At 40.9% G+C, this 17,465-nt stretch overlaps 2 protein-coding genes and 2 long non-coding RNA genes across 4 annotated transcripts in view; 2 read left to right on the top strand and 2 right to left on the bottom strand.

The window, feature by feature from the left end:
• Nucleotides 1–3,209: 3,209 nt before the first annotated feature.
• On the bottom strand, nt 3,210–4,030 carry LOC138657947 (uncharacterized). The gene is made up of 4 exons (XR_011317269.1): nt 3,827–4,030; nt 3,664–3,723; nt 3,507–3,566; nt 3,210–3,402 (listed from the first exon to the last, which is right to left on the bottom strand). It is a non-coding gene; the product is annotated as an uncharacterized lncRNA (long non-coding RNA).
• A 363-nt stretch (nt 4,031–4,393) lies between these two features.
• LOC138680588 (uncharacterized) lies at nt 4,394–5,102 on the top strand. The gene is made up of 3 exons (XR_011321672.1): nt 4,394–4,669; nt 4,767–4,826; nt 4,931–5,102. It is a non-coding gene; the product is annotated as an uncharacterized lncRNA (long non-coding RNA).
• A 383-nt stretch (nt 5,103–5,485) lies between these two features.
• Nucleotides 5,486–7,110, top strand: LOC138680579 (uncharacterized). Its single transcript, XM_069767929.1, has 3 exons — nt 5,486–5,763; nt 6,045–6,204; nt 6,283–7,110. Exons 1-3 carry the CDS (start codon nt 5,730–5,732, stop codon nt 6,863–6,865), a joined length of 777 nt encoding a protein of 258 aa, XP_069624030.1. The 5' UTR covers nt 5,486–5,729; the 3' UTR covers nt 6,866–7,110.
• Nucleotides 7,111–9,131: 2,021 nt separating this feature from the next.
• LOC138680570 (fork head domain transcription factor slp2-like) overlaps nt 9,132–17,465 on the bottom strand; it is a 40,741-nt gene continuing 32,407 nt past the window's right edge. The window contains exon 3 of the mRNA XM_069767922.1: nt 9,132–9,357. Coding sequence (XP_069624023.1) covers nt 9,153–9,357 — 205 coding nt within the window. The 3' untranslated portion in view covers nt 9,132–9,152. The remainder of the gene's footprint in view (nt 9,358–17,465) is intronic.

The following is a 17,465-nucleotide window of genomic DNA, read 5'->3' on the forward strand; positions in this document are numbered from 1 at the left end:
AAAGGAATACTGAGTTGCATCCATCAAACACCATACCTACTGTAAAGCATGGTGGTGGAAACATCATGCTTTGGGGTTGTTTCTCTGCAAAGGGGCCAGGACGACTGATCCGGGTACATGAAAGAATGAATGGGGCCATGTATCGTGAGATTTTGAGTGCAAACCTCCTTCCATCAGCAAGGGCATTAAAGATGAAACGTGGCTGGGTCTTTCAACATGACAATGATTCAAAGCACACCGCCAGGGCAACGAAGGAGTGGCTTCGTAAGAAGCATTTCAAGGTCCTGGAGTGGCCTAGCCAGTCTCCAGATCTCAACCCTATAGAAAACCTTTGGAGGGAGTTGAAAGTCCGAGTTGCCAAGCGAAAAGCCAAAAACATCACTGCTCTAGAGGAGATCTGCATGGAGGAATGGGCCAACATACCAACAACAGTGTGTGGCAACCTTGTGAAGACTTACAGAAAACGTTTGACCTCTGTCATTGCCAACAAAGGATATATTACAAAGTATTGAGATGAAATTTTGTTTCTGACCAAATACTTATTTTCCACCATAATATGCAAATAAAATGATAAAAAAACAGACAATGTGATTTTCTGGATTTTTTTTTCTCAGTTTGTCTCCCATAGTTGAGGTCTACCTATGATGTAAATTACAGACGCCTCTCATCTTTTTAAGTGGTGGAACTTGCACTATTGCTGACTGACTAAATACTTTTTTGCCCCACTGTATATAAAAATAGTAGATAGATAGTTTTAAGATATAGGAAACATTTTTCATAGTTTGCTAGGATAGTTGACATATAAATAGTAGATAGATAGTTAAGAAATAGTTTAGAAATAGTGTATAGATAGATATATAGTGTACAGATAGTTGATAATTGAGAGATAGACAACAAGTGGATAGGTTGATAGGATAGAATTTTTTATTATTTTTTTTTGGTTAACATTTTCCGATGTTACGTCACCAATATTTACCAATTTTTTTCTTTGAGGTTGTCGACTTCTCCATGTATCGGGGATCAAAGTGACAGATTATTTGATCCCACAATTTCCGGTTCTTCACGATGTCATGGTGGGAGCTGTCGCTCTGGTCCCATATGGAGGGGTTGGCTTCCACAAGGTTGATCAGTGTCTCGTTGTGGATAGTCAATGGCTCTTCGTCAACGACAATCCTTTTTTTTTTGGCCGCTGACTTGGACTATGTAAACACAAAAAGTTATGTTGATAGTGTCAATTTCACTGGATGGCCATATTCATATATACAGAGATAGATAGATACATAGATATAGCAATAGATAGATACATAGATATAGATAGATAGATAGATAGATACATAGATATAGATAGATAGATAGATACATAGATATAGATAGATATAGATATATAGATACATAGATATAGATAGATATAGATAGATAGATAGATACATACATAGATACATAAATATAGATGGATAGATATAGATAGATTGATAGATACATAAATATAGATAGATAGATATAGATAGATATATAGATACATAGATATTGATAGATAGATAAATAGATACAGTGGGGCAAAAAAGTATTTAGTCAGTCAGCAATAGTGCAAGTTCCACCACTTAAAAAGATGAGAGGCGTCTGTAATTTACATCATAGGTAGACCTCAACTACGGGAGACAAACTGAGAAAAAAAAATCCAGAAAATCACATTGTCTGTTTTTTTAACATTTTATTTGCATATTATGGTGGAAAATAAGTATTTGGTCAGAAACAAACAATCAAGATTTCTGGCTCTCACAGACCTGTAACTTCTTCTTTAAGAGTCTCCTCTTTCCTCCACTCATTCCCTGTAGTAATGGCACCTGTTTAAACTTGTTATCAGTATAAAAAGACACCTGTGCACACCCTCAAACAGTCTGACTCCAAACTCCACTATGGTGAAGACCAAAGAGCTGTCAAAGGACACCAGAAACAAAATTGTAGCCCTGCACCAGGCTGGGAAGACTGAATCTGCAATAGCCAACCAGCTTGGAGTGAAGAAATCAACAGTGGGAGCAATAATTAGAAAATGGAAGACATACAAGACCACTGATAATCTCCCTCGATCTGGGGCTCCATGCAAAATCCCACCCCGTGGGGTCAGAATGATCACAAGAACGGTGAGCAAAAATCCCAGAACCACGCGGGGGGACCTAGTGAATGAACTGCAGAGAGCTGGGACCAATGTAACAAGGCCTACCATAAGTAACACACTACGCCACCATGGACTCAGATGCTGCAGTGCCAGACGTGTCCCACTGCTTAAGCCAGTACATGTCCGGGCCCGTCTGAAGTTTGCTAGAGAGCATTTGCATGATCCAGAGGAGTTTTGGGAGAATGTCCTATGGTCTGATGAAACCAAACTGGAACTGTTTGGTAGAAACACAACTTGTCGTGTTTGGAGGAAAAAGAATACTGAGTTGCATCCATCAAACACCATACCTACTGTAAAGCATGGTGGTGGAAACATCATGCTTTGGGGCTGTTTCTCTGCAAAGGGACCAGGACGACTGATCCGGGTACATGAAAGAATGAATTGGGCCATGTATAGTGAGATTTTGAGTGCAAACCTCCTTCCATCAGCAAGGGCATTGAAGATGAAACGTGGCTGGGTCTTTCAACATGACAATGATCCAAAGCACACCGCCAGGGCAACGAAGGAGTGGCTTCGTAAGAAGCATTTCAAGGTCCTGGAGTGGCCTAGCCAGTCTCCAGATCTCAACCCTATAGAAAACCTTTGGAGGGAGTTGAAAGTCCGTGTTGCCAAGCGAAAAGCCAAAAACATCACTGCTCTAGAGGAGATCTGCATGGAGGAATGGGCCAACATACCAACAACAGTGTGTGGCAACCTTGTGAAGACTTACAGAAAACGTTTGACCTCTGTCATTGCCAACAAAGGATATATTACAAAGTATTGAGATGAAATTTTGTTTCTGACCAAATACTTATTTTCCACCATAACATGCAAATAAAATGTTAAAAAAACAGACAATGTGATTTTCTGGATTTTTTTTTCTCAGTTTGTCTCCCATAGTTGATGTCTACCTATGATGTAAATTACAGACGCCTCTCATATTTTTAAGTGGTGGAACTTGCACTATTGCTGACTGACTAAATACTTTTTTGCCCCACTGTAGATACATAGATATAGATAGATAGATAGATAGATAGATAGATAGATACATAGATATAGATAGACAAATAGATGGAGCGATAGATAGTTGATAGATAGTTTATAGGTATAGTAGATAGAAAGTGAATAGATAGATTGTTGATAAATATTGGATAGAATATTTCTAATTTTATATTTACCACTGGCAGTTGTGGCGACGACAGACGGCTAGGGACCTTCTTTCTTTTGTGTCCTCCGTGTGCCACAACCTATTGTGTATGTAAAATGTAAAAAAAAAAAAATTAACATTAAATAATGTATTCATTGGATCAATAAATTTATGCCTGAAAAATTCAACATGTGTGCTATGTACCTTTGTGCTTTTAGCATGTTTTTTGGGGGGTGGTCTAGCAGCCTCGGGCTCAGAAGACTCCTATTCACAATAAAACAATAAACGGGATTGTTATGCCTAGCTCAATACAATGGAGTTTCACACAACATTATAGTGGTTTTTTAAAGTGCAAGCCTACCGACTGTGACGAAAAAATCGCAGACACGCTGCTGCTGCTGCTGACATCTGTATCCGACATCTGTGTGCAACAAAGCAATACATGTTTAGTACACACACATCCGACGGACATTACAGACTCCCATGATGTATACTGAGATATATATATATAGAAATGTACTTACATTTCAGGAGAGCTATTGCAACACTCTGTCACGTGCAGTAAATGTGTGGGTGGTATATTCCTCCTTTAATGGCCGAAATCACATTTCCTGTCACATGACACATGTGACCACCCTCAAACGCTATTAAAACGTGTGGTCCTATTTGGAAATTTTTCATGATTTGCGTCTGACTGCGTTTGCCATAGCCTTCTATGGCAGAATGAACGCTTCCGTTAGTAGTGCGTTAGCTTGGCCGGACCCGAGAAGGCTGGGTTCACATTGCGCTAGGTGTGTCCGTCTAACGGACTCGTTTTTAAGTAGTAAAAACGCAATGTAACGCACATACCAACGCGCCCATAGACTTGCATTGTCTAACGCATCGTGACGCATCCCTAAATTGGTATGCGTTTGTCACATAACGTTTTTTTTCTGACGGACCTTCAACACGGCTTGCAGCGTTCTCGGGTCCGGCCAAGCTAACGCACTACTAACGGAAGCGTTCATTCTGCCATAGAAGGCTATGACAAACGCAGTCAGACGCAAATCATGAAAAATTTCCAAGTAGGACCACAAGTTTTAATAGCGTTTGAGGGTGGTCACATGTGTCATGTGACAGGAAATGTGATTTCGGCCATTAAAGGAGGAATATACCACCCACACATTTACTGCACGTGACAGAGTGTTGCAATAGCTCTCCTGAAATGTAAGTACATTTCTATATATATATCTCAGTATACATCATGGGAGTCTGTAATGTCCGTCGGATGTGTGTGTACTAAACATGTATTGCTTTGTTGCACACAGATGTCGGATACAGATGTCAGCAGCAGCAGCAGCGTGTCTGCGATTTTTTCGTCACAGTCGGTAGGCTTGCACTTTAAAAAACCACTATAATGTTGTGTGAAACTCCATTGTATTGAGCTAGGCATAACAATCCCGTTTATTGTTTTATTGTGAATAGGAGTCTTCTGAGCCCGAGGCTGCTAGACCACCCCCCAAAAAACATGCTAAAAGCACAAAGGTACATAGCACACATGTTGAATTTTTCAGGCATAAATTTATTGATCCAATGAATACATTATTTAATGTTAATTTTTTTTTTTTTACATTTTACATACACAATAGGTTGTGGCACACGGAGGACACAAAAGAAAGAAGGTCCCTAGCCGTCTGTCGTCGCCACAACTGCCAGTGGTAAATATAAAATTAGAAATATTCTATCCAATATTTATCAACAATTTATCTATTCACTTTCTATCTACTATACCTATAAACTATCAACTATCTATCGCTCCATCTATTTGTCTATCTATATCTATGTATCTATCTATCTATATCTATGTACAGTATCTATCTATTTATCTATCTATCAATATCTATGTATCTATATATCTATCTATATCTATCTATCTATCTATATTTATGTATCTATCAATCTATCTATATCTATCCATCTATATTTATGTATCTATCTATGTATCTATCTATCTATCTCTATGTATCTATCTATATCTATGTATCTATATATCTATATCTATCTATATCTATGTATCTATCTATATCTATGTATCTATATATCTATATCTATCTATCTATCTATCTATATCTATGTATCTATCTATCTATATCTATGTATCTATCTATTGCTATATCTATGTATCTATCTCTGTATATATGAATATGGCCATCCAGTGAAATTGACACTATCAACATAACTTTTTGTGTTTACATAGTCCAAGTCAGCGGCCAAAAGAAAAAAAGGATTGTCGTTGACGAAGAGCCATTGACTATCCACAACGAGACACTGATCAACCTTGTGGAAGCCAACCCCTCCATATGGGACCAGAGCGACAGCTCCCACCAGGACATCGTGAAGAACCGGAAGTTGTGGGATCAAATAATCTGTCACTTTGATCCCCGATACATGGAGAAGTCGACAACCTCAAAGAAAAAAATTGGTAAATATTGGTGACGTAACATCGGAAAATGTTAACCAAAAAAAAAATAATAAAAAATTCTATCCTATCAACCTATCCACTTGTTGTCTATCTCTCAATTATCAACTATCTGTACACTATATATCTATCTATCTATACACTATTTCTAAACTATTTCTTAACTATCTATCTACTATTTATATGTCAACTATCCTAGCAAACTATGAAAAATGTTTCCTATATCTTAAAACTATCTATCTACTATTTTTATATATATATATATTTTTTTTTTAAATTTAAAGCCGATGCTGTCCATACCCGTTGGAAGTCCATCCGCGATCGCTTTGTCCGTGACTACCGGAACAGTCAGAATGCACCAAGCGGATCCAGTGGTAAACGGGTGACCCCGTATGTGCATTACGACCAACTGCTCTTTCTTCAAAAAACATTGTCTCAGCGCTCGTAAGTACAAATAGGTCTGTGTGCGAGACAAAATTGTTTAAAGGAAACTAATTTACTTTTTTTTTTTTTGGGTTACAGCACGATATGCAGTACCGCTGCTCCTAGACCGACAGAGGAACTGGAGCCTTCTCCAGTGGAACCAACGCAACCTGAAGATGTGTCTGGCATCAGCGAGCCACGATCTGCGGATAGAAGCACTGTTGCTGCAGGTGTGAGTGCCCAGTTGCAATCACAGCGTGGACGCAAGCGAGCATCACAAAAAGATGAAGCTGATGCAATTATCGTGGATGGACTCCAACGGGTAGAGGACATGTGTCGCAGTGAGCTCAAAGACCTGAGGCGAGAAATTACCGAGCTGCAAGCACGCGAGTCTGTATACTCTGCTAATGAGTGGAAGCTACTTTTCTTGTCCTATGTGCCTGTAGCACAAAATATCCCGGCACATAGAAACCTTATGTTTAGACAAAGACTGAACGAGCTTCTAGAGGAATTTGTGGGCCCCCAGGAACCCGCTCCATCGGGAACAAGAAGACTGGACATGCCGCCCTACAACCCTCAATATAGAGGCCGGGGTGAAACGAGCGTGGAACCTCATAGACAATGTAGCAGTCCATCATATAGTTGGGCAGACAATACTCCCGTGCAGTACCAAAGTCTTTAGTACCGTTCACTGTCCCCAGCCAGGTGCAATTACCGCGTTGCAAGTTTGTTTTTTGTTTTTTTGTTATGTTTTTTGTTGTGAATTTCTATTTTCCTTTTTTTTCATCCCTATGGGATATCATATGTTAAACCTGTGTACCAACAGTTTGTTGGAAAAATCCATAAACATTTAGTAAACTGTTTCAAATTTAAGATTCTTGTATGACTTTAACTTTTAACACAACATAACTTTTTACACGACATAAGGTAACTTTTTACACGACATCAGGTTAAACAACTTTTTACATGACATAAGGTAACTTTTTACACTACGTAACTTTTTACACGACATCAGGTTAAACAACATAACTTTTTACACAACATCAGGAAGACTTTACAATATTTTCACACGTATCTGTCTTGCCATGGAACATGGCCTTCATGTGTGAAATAATGTGCAAATTGATCACGAATCCTCATTATTTGTGCTGTTGACCGAACTGCATTCGATTCAATGCTACTGAGGTTCAACTCGCAATCATCGGGGTCTACCTCCTGGGGTTCATGTCTCGCCACAAAATTATGCAGACAGATGCACGCCTTCACAACACGGTCCACATTTTCAGGTTGCAGTTGCATGCAGGTTAGTAAAATCTGCCATTTTAATGTCAAAATCCCAAAGGCACACTCCACATAACGTCTGGCCCGGCTCAAGCGATAATTAAAAATGCGCCTGCTGGAGTCTAGACTACGGCTTGAGTAGGGCTTGAGGAGATTTTGTCCTAGTTGGAAGGCCTCGTCACCAACTAAAACATAGGGCAAACTTGGGCCTTCGGTCCCCGGAAGAGGTCGTGATGAGGGTATGTTTAAACGTTGGCTGTACAAACATCGGCCCATGTTGGAGTCTCTGAAGACTCTGGAATCGTTAGTCCGGCCATAAGCACCAATATCCACAGCAACAAAACGGTACCTGGCATCCGCAATCGCCATCAATACTATAGAAAAGTATTTCTTATAGTTATAGTAGAGGGAACCACTATGCGCAGGTTTCTGAATCCGAATGTGCTTTCTGTCCACGGCACCAATACAATTGGGGAAATTAGCCACATCCTCAAACTGTTGGGAAATCGCTAGCCACATTTCTGATGTTGGTGTTGGTAGCACAAGTGGTTGCAAGTTGTTCCAAATGGCATCACAAGTTTCCCGAACCAGTTGACAAATTGTTGACTTCCCAAGTCTAAACTGATAATGCAGTGACGCAAAAGTTTCTCCGGTAGCCAGATATCTGTCGACATTCAAAAACAAAAAGCAAAAAAAAATTAGGATTTTAATGATCATCTAATGGCTAGTTACAATAGAATATACAATTGCTAAATGAACATTAGGCCACACGATACCGAGATCTAGTCTTTGTCAATATAATGATAAAAAAAATGTATAATTACCTCACAGTCACTACTAAACGTTGCTCCGCACTGATGCTTTCACGAAAAGTGCTGCGATGATGATGTATCTCATCCTTCACATGCGAGAGCAGAACATCAAAGGTCTCAATGGACATCCGTAGATAGCGTTGGAATTTGAAGGGATGATCCCGAAGCTGCACATACAGGGTGTGAAAGGCACCATATGTACTCCGCAAGAAATTCACTTCGTGGATCCAATATCTCCTTTGCGAACTACGCTTTCTCTGCCGAAGTCGCAACCGCATCAAGCGAAATCTGACGAGCTCAGACACAAACATCTTGCTAGCAGAAGTTCACTCAATGCTTTCAAAATGGAGAATGAGTCTGTGCCCACACCCGACAATGACAAAAGGGAAAAAAAAAAAAAAAAGAACAACTTTATTGACAGTGACAAACGCAGACAAACGGATACTTCGTAAACGGACATCAAAATGAAAAAACGCGATCACATGCGTTAACGCTAGCGTTACCGTGACGATGAATTTCACATATTTTTGCTCCTTTTCTGTACATGCGTTTAACGCATCCGTTTAACGCCATGTACTTGACGCAATGTGAACCTAGCCGAACGCTGCAAGCTGCGTTGAAGGTCCGTCAGAAAAAAAACGTTATGTGACAAACGCATACCAATTTAGGGATGCGTCACGATGCGTTAGACAATGCAAGTCTATGGGCGCGTTGGTATGTGCGTTACATTGCGTTTTTACTACTTAAAAACGAGTCCGTTAGACGGACACACCTAGCGCAATGTGAACCCAGCCTAAGGGAATCTGTTATTAATCTAAAATAGGACAAAAAAGTACAGAAGTTTCCACACACTGTCAATTTATGTTTATGCTTTAATTATATGTTATTCTGATTCCAGGGCAATAGATGAGGTATGGCAAACGATCTTCGTAATCGATGATGAGGATTTTCCATCAGAGGACAAATTTGAGTTTGACTGAACTGAGAATAAAGAGAGGAGCAGCAGATGCAGAGTCTTTGGTGAAAACAAGTCAGATTGTAAAGAGGAAATTGAGATGGGTTTCCAAGAACAGATGACACCCTGTGAAAAAAGGAAAGTGAGAAAGTAGCACATAAGGAATAAGAGGTGCAGGAAGAAAAGTCCAGACCAAATATTTAAGAGCTTTTTAACCATAAGATATTATACACAAAGCGAGGCACCACATTATCACGCCTAGGTCATCTTTAGTCATTAAAGTTTCATGACCCCTACCATCTGGTGCTTCCTAGCAAATAGAGGCCAGGGGTGCATTTGAATTTTCTTAAAGGGAAACTATCACGTGAAAAAACGCTACTAACTTGCAGATATGGGGTTAATCTGCAGGTTAATAGCATTCTGAACCTGCATAGCGCCCGCACTTAGACCCCCCCCCCGCTGCCAGAAGGAAATGAACTTTATTTCTCCTGGTAGCATTCAGGGTTCAGTCACAGAGGCAGTGCCATCAGCATATAGAGAGTGGCGGCTATAACTGCATCCCTGTCACAGACTGACAGCCATCCTAATGCTGATCCAGCTACATTCAGTGTTATGGGCTGTCACTATCTATACACTGAGCGGTGACCAAGCACGCGCCACCACCACCTCCATGATTGAAACCCGAAAGCTGCGGTGGAAAATAAAGTTAATTTACTCCTGGCAGTGGGAGCGCTAGGCAGGTTCAGAACACTATCAACCTGCAGATAAATCTCACATCTGCAGATTAATAGCGTTTTTTCATGTGCCATGTTCTCTTTCAAAATTTGTTTTCCCAAAGTATTGATTCCCCAAGAGTAAGTACATTGCACTGTTCAGCCGGTGAAGTAGCCTGAGCTGATATAAAAGAGCATCTCCCAGACATAGATGGTCTGTATTGCATCATTTGTACACAAGTTTAAAGGGTAATAATAATTATAAAGGCAAATGCATTTGAGATATCTTTCAAAGCCTAACCATAAATATTGCATTCTTTTGATGGATTTGCATTGCAGCATGTATTATCAAATGAAGTTTATCACCTACAATACTCATATTTAACTATTGATACATTAACATAGGGAGTTAGCCCCTATAAAATCATACATATGGTACAGATTTTAATTATTTTTGTAAAATGTATGTTAAAAAGTTATTAGATATGTTGGTTTTGGTTCACTGTTTTTTTGTGGACAAGTGCTAAGAGCACCTTTATGCCTCTTCAATTACCATCTTTCACCCCTCCCTTTATGATGAATGACAGCGTTCCATGGAGCACTCACTGCATTGAACGTTCAACCCTGACATTACAGGGTCCGAGAGCTCACTCAATACAAGCATGTGTGAGCTCCCTCTGATCCCCCTCTACTGTCCCCTTACTGCACACAGGATTGCACAAGAGCAGACAGGCGATGCTGACAAGAGGGAGATGAGAGTACATTCTGACACTGCATCAGCCTAGCTCATATGGTTCCAGCTATCTTATGTTTCACAAACTAGCGCAAACATTTAACGCAGTTTTCGATGTAAATAAAATCAGTTCAAGGGAAACTGGAGAATTTTTTAAAAATACATATGCAAGTTATGAATCAGGCAAAAACATTTGTAAACCCTAAATTGCACACCCAGTGAGAAACTAATGAGAAAACAAAACACATAAAATAGACTGTAAAAAAGGTACAAAGTAAAAGAATTAGGCACAAATGAAAAACAATTGAAAAACAAAAAAAAGTAGAACGGCAAAAGGCGCAGATGCAGCAATTAATTTGGACCCAACATTTTTTTTCTTGTCAAATCAGTGACTACTACAGTATTATGCTGGGATTTATCAAATTTTGCCAGGTTTTATTGTTTTAAGCTTTGGTTACCAACCTATTCACCAACAGCCAGTGATTTTAGCCCATTCCACCCTGGTGTTATTTTTCCTCAACCAGGTATTGAACAAATATAATACTATGTAACTTGTAAAGTGTAACAAAATTATTTGATCCTCTTCTCACTATGGCTTACAAATACTAATGCAAATTGTAATTAAAATATGCAAGTTTAAATAAAAGTCTAAATCTGCAATTTGTAATTGCTAAAGAAGAATGCTTCTTCTAATCATTTCATTTCCCACAGTTTGGAGGCCCATTCAGTCTTATTATTATTATTTATATAACACCATTGATTCCATGGTGCTGTACATAATAAGGGGTTACATATAGTTATCACTTGCAGAAAATAAACTAACAATTATAGACTGGTACAAAGGGAAGAGGACCCTTCCCTTGTGGATTTAAATTCTACAGGATGATGGGGAAGGAAACAGTAGGTTGGGGGTTGCTGCAGCTCCAGTGATGTTGAGGAGGTAGTTGAGTCATTGCAGGCTGTAAGCTTTCTTGAAGAGATGAATTTTCAGGTTCCGTCTGAAGGATTTGAATGTGGTAGATAATCGGACATCATGGGGCACAGAATTCAAGAGGAAGAGGGATATTCGGGTGAAGTCTTGGAGACGATTTGGTGAGGAATGAATAAGTGTGGAGGAGAGAAGGAGGTCTAAAGGTACCATCACATTAAGCGACGCTGCAGCGATATAGACAACGATGCCAATCGCTGCAGTGTCGCTGTTTAGTCGTTGTGTGGTCGCTGGAGAGCTGTCACACAGACAGCTCTCCAGCGACCAACGATCCCGAAGTCCCCGGGTAACCAGGGTAAATGTAAAAAAAAAACACTACATACTTACATTCCGGTGTCTGTCGCGTCCCCCGGTGTCAGCTTCCCTGCACTGTGTAAGCGCCGACCGTAAAGCAGAGTGGTGACGTCACCGCTGTGCTCTGCTTTACGGCCGCCCGGCGCTGACACAGTGCAGGGAAGCTGAGGCCAGGGACGCGACAGACACCGGAATGTAAGTATGTAGTGTTTTTTTTTTCATTTGCAATGGTAACCAGGGTAAATATCGGGTTACTAAGCGCGGCCCTGCGCTTAGTAACCCGATGTTTACCTTGGTTACAAGTGAATACATCGCTGGATCGGCGTCACACATGCCGATTCAGCGATGTTAGCGGGTGATCCAGCGACGAAATAAAGTTCCAGACTTTCAGCTCCGACCAGCGATGTCACAGCAGGATCCTGATCGCTGCTGCGTGTCAAACACAACGATATCTCTAACCAGGACGCTGCAACATCACGGATCGCTATCGTTATCGTTCTAAAGTTGCTCAGTGTGAAGGAACCATAAGGAGGATTGAAGATTATGCAAGGGAAGATTTCAAGAGATTAGTTCAGAGATATACATAGGAGACAGGTTTTGGATGGCTTTGTAGGTCAGTGTTAGTTGTTTGAACTGGATACGCTGGGGAATTCGGAGCCAATGAAAGGATTTGCAGAGAAGAAGTTGGAAGAGTAGCGAGGAGATTAATTAGTTAGACAGCAGAGTAGGACAGCAACCAGGGATTCAAGCTTGAAAAGGACAATTGCCATCTTCCATGTTGTATAGTAAGAGTTATTTTTTAATGGTTTCAACACTCCAATTAATCAATACAAATTTTTATATGGTTTCAATCAGTTTAATATATAATATATATATATATAGCTACTTTTAGGGAGGGTAGCAAAAGGTCAATTGTTGTTTAGTAAATGACTAGTTATTTGTTATTAGTAAATGTATTTGTTGTTAGTAACTGAGCAGGTATTTGTTGTCAGTAACTGACTGAGATACATTGCACAGTAAAAGATATAAAAGAGGATTGGAACCTTGGGGAAGGAGGAGAGTTGGAGAGAGAGAGAGATAGATACAGAGATGGACACAGCCTGATGGACTTGTATGAAAATTGTGATGCACATGTATTTATTTTACTTTAATGCTTATGTGTTATTTGAGTGACTATTTATTATCTTTTATTAAGCAAATTCAATTTAGTTTTCCCAATTCTTGTGTGAACATTTCTTATTCATCACAATCATTGAATTCGTTAAAAAACACAGGTGCCTTCTGGGAAAAAAGAAGAGTCTCCCTCAGCAAGAAGATCGCTGGGTACAGCCGGGACCAGCTGCTTTGGAAAGCATTGTGAAACCAGGGATTGAAGCTTTTTTTTTTTTGCCTCTAGGACGTTATTGCAAGAAAGCTTGGTTGATTGAGTAGATTATACAAGAAGCAAAACACACAGCATATTACACTTGATGGTTACACACAGTAGATTACACAATAAGGAAGGCACATGGCAGATGTGACAAACCACATAGTGAGCGGCAACATGTGCTAAATTTTCACAGATAGACCAGAAGAATAATCCAACTTACTTGCCAGAAGTGTAGACTACTGGCCCTTTTAGAAGAAAAGGTGAAGGGTCTGGAAGAAAGAATTGCAGCTTTGAAACACCGCAAAGAAAATGAAGACTTCCAAGTGAAGGTGAAGAAAGTGTCAGAGAACCTCCAAAAGCAGACGAGTTGAAGTATGTGACCAAAAGAAGCAAGAAGACCATGGAGACATTACCAACCACACAACCAAGAAACCGATACCAAGGACTTGTGGAGGACCAAGATGGCACAACTAAGGATGAGACACTACCAGAAAGCAAAGACAAAAAGGGGACACAGCAACACCCAGAAGTGACAACAAAAAGTACAGCCAAGAAGCAAAGAAGAGTAGTAGTGATGGGAGACTCACTACTGAGAGGCACAGAAGCAGCCATCTACAGACCAGATATAACCTGCTGCCTCCCAGGTGCGAAAATCAAGGATGTGACCGATAGGATACTAAAGCTCATCAGTTCCATGTAGGTCCACCCATTTCTTCTGATACATGTTGGCATTAATGGCACGGCAAGGAAGGACCTTCCGACAATCTGCAAGGACTTTGAAGAGTTGGGGAAGTAAAGGAACAGGATGCATAGATAGTTTTTTTTTCTATCCTTCCAGTAGACGGGCATGGCACCAGGAGAAGGAACAGGATCCTTGATGCGAACAACTGGCTAAGGCGGTGGTGCAATCAACAAGGATTCAGATTCCTGGACCACGGTGTGAATTACCTGTATGACGGATTCCTCACCAGAGACGGACTACACCTCAACAAACCTGGGAAACACACATTCGCCAGAAGACTCGCTACACTCATCAGGAGGGCGTTAAACTAGAAGAGAGGATGGGAAGAAAAACATTTGACTCGAAAATGAAGCCAGAAAATATGCTGATGAAGGATATGAGTTGCGACCTCAAGACCCAAGACAACATACTCAGAAGGGTGGTAAGAAAATTTCTAAAACAATCCACAGGGAGGAGAGTGGAACAAAACAAAATCCTCTAAACTGCATGCTCGCAAACGCCAGAAGCCTGACAAACAAGATGGAAGAACTAGAAGCAGAAACATCTACAGGTAACAATGACATAGGGGGAATAACTAAGACATGGTTAGATGAAAGTTATGACTGGGCAGTTAACTTACAGGGTTACAGTCGGTTTCGAAAGGATCGTAAAAATCAGAGAGGAGGAGGGGTTTGTCTTTATGTAAAGTCTTGTCTAAATTCCACTTTAAGGGAGGATATTAGGAAAGGGAATGAGGATTTAGAGTCCATATGGGTTGAAATACATGGAGGGCAAAATAGTAACACAATTCTCATTGGGTCTGCTACAAACCCCCAAATATAACATAAATCATGGAAAGTCTACTACTAAGGCAGATAGATGGAGCTGCAACCCATAATGAGGTCCTTGTTATGGGGGACTTTAACTACCCGGATATTACCTGGGAAACAGAGAACTGTTAAAACCATAAAGACAACAGGTTTCAGCTAATAATCAAGAAAAATTATCTTTCTTAATTGGTGCAGAATCCAAGCAGAGGAGCAGCACTTTTAGACCTAATACTATGTAATAGACCTGACAGAATAACAAATCTGCAGGTTGTCAGGCATCTATGAAATAGCAACCACAATATTTTACAGTTTCACTTGTCTTTCGCTAGGAGGACTTGTCAGAGAGTCACAAAAACCTTGAACTTTAGGAAGACAAAGTTTGACCAGCTTAGGCTGGTTTCACATTTGCGGTTATGTCCGCAGCGTTTGTGTCTCAATTTTCCACATGCGTCGTGTATTCCTATCTTTAACATTAGGGACACAGGTGCCTGCGATTGGTTGCGTTTTGCCGTGCTTGACGACGCATGCGTTGTTTTGTCATCTGTGGCTTGGCACGGTAAACGCCACATGTAGTAATTTCAGAGGGGTCAATTTGCCTCCTAGAAACGTATGCAGTTGTTAGCGCAAGGAATGCGGCAAAAAACGCATTACGGTCTAGGTGAATGCATGCGTTCGCAAGCACATACATTTGCTTGCGCTTGTGAACGCATTCGTTGTACCACAGGAAAACATGTCTAGACACTGATTAGCCACCCCCACATAAAAACTGATAAAAGGAGGGAGTGGACATTGGCAGGTCACTACACAGCAGACTGGGAAGCAGACCAGATGCAGGAAAGCACCTTGGAGGAAACAAGACTCTGAACACTGTGAGTATATCAAAGCCAATGTCTGTATTTTCTCTTTTCTGTCTCTATTTCTCCTAATTTCTGGCATTTTTTTCTATCTGCATGCATCAGAATGTCATCTTCTTCTGAGGAGAAGCAACAGCCTGGGCCTGCACAAGGTGGAAATGTCAGTGGAGTACTAACCTCTTCAGATTGGTAAGTATTCACTGTCACATCTACACATGTGACAAAATTTTTTTTTCCTTTTTTTAGAGCAGTTCTTCCACTGCGGCAGAGGCTGAGCAGGAGGTGCGGGGACAGCGTGTAAGTATACCTGGCTGACTGTTTATTATATCCTGACTTTACTATTCTTGAATGTTCATGTCTTTACTTTCCTCTTTCTTTACCATTTTTTTCTTGACTACTTTTTTTCTTGACTTTAAATATTCTTGCCAGTTTTATGTCTCTGTTTTCTTTCTTTTCCTTATGTTAATGTCTCCAACAATAATGTCTTTATTTATTTTTTAGGTTCCAGAATGGGATGAGGACCTCATTGAAAATGACCTCCTAATCTCCCTGGTCCATGAGCGAGTCCCGTTGTGGGACACCCGGTTCCGCAGCACTCGGAATACGTGACGATCCGTCGGCTATGGAATGAGGTGGCCAAAGCGATGTGGGATGGCTGGGACAATGCTCCAACTCGGGTCCGAAATGCATTTTGTAAGTATTGCAATGCGGTGTGCTGCAGCAGTGACCTTGGCCGTGCTCACACAATGTGTGATGACAGAATCTCTCAGGTGTTTCTCTCATCACACAAAGTTGTGTGATCACGGTCAAAAGTGCATTGTCTAACCATTATTTATATTTTTCAACAGTGCTCAAAGTCAAAACACGTTGGTGTTCGATGAAGGATCGCTTCAACAAGGACCTTCGTCAAGCGAGCCAGGTTCTTAGTTGTTCTGGAGCAAGGATCTGCAAATACAAATATCACCGCATCCTTGCATTTTTGAGACCGGTCTTTGCCGAGAGAAGGTAAGTATTTTTTGTGGTTTAATGGGTTGTGTTGGATTGCCTAATCTGTATTTTTCTATTCCACAGGAGTTGGTGCTTTACTATTGTAAATGTTTGGTATTAATGTTTTTTTTTCTTCTTTTTCACAGCACATGGAGCAGCACTCTTAACCCTGGTTCTGGAGCAGTCCTTCATCAAACAGCCACGGACCCGTCCCAGCCATCCAGCAGCACTGCAGCAAGTGGGCCTGTCACACAGACTGGAGACCAGGAAGCTGGTCCATCAGGTGTTCCCCTGTCCCAGTCCTCTGCCTCTTTTTTGGGGTTCTTCCCAGCAGCGGCAGAGGGCTTCGGACAGGTCACTCATGCCCGAGGTTTTGCACTTGAGCTCGGTCTTTCATGATGGACTGAAGGCGATTGGTGACCGACTGGATAGTGCCATAAACCATATGAATACACTTATCCAGGAGGTCAGCAAAGGCCTTGACCAAGTGAAAGCCGACCTCCAGAGGCCAGCACATCATTTTTTTTACTCAAAGAGAAGGGCATGTTGGAACACCTTACTCCTGATCTCCAGCTTAGTGTCATGCAGTCCTGCAATGCTGCTTATGTGCAGACTATGAAGCAGAGTCGGTATTTTCAGCAGACAGTGGCGGCATTTCCACCTGTGCCCACACTGTCATGCTTGACCTCAATGCCGAGCTCTGCTGCATACCACTGCACGGCCACCTCCATTCCAAGCACTGCCG

The sequence above is a fragment of the Ranitomeya imitator genome, chromosome 1 (assembly GCF_032444005.1).
Source record: "Ranitomeya imitator isolate aRanImi1 chromosome 1, aRanImi1.pri, whole genome shotgun sequence".
Taxonomy (NCBI): Eukaryota; Metazoa; Chordata; class Amphibia; order Anura; family Dendrobatidae; genus Ranitomeya; species Ranitomeya imitator.

Coding starts and splice junctions, on each gene's coding strand:
- LOC138680579 (XM_069767929.1), top strand. CDS start 5,730: ATGGAGAAGTCGACAACCTCAAAGAAAAAAATTG. Junction 5,764..6,044: donor AACCTCAAAGAAAAAAATTG/GTAAATATTGGT, acceptor TTAAATTTAAAG/CCGATGCTGTCCATACCCGT. Junction 6,205..6,282: donor AAAACATTGTCTCAGCGCTC/GTAAGTACAAAT, acceptor TTTGGGTTACAG/CACGATATGCAGTACCGCTG.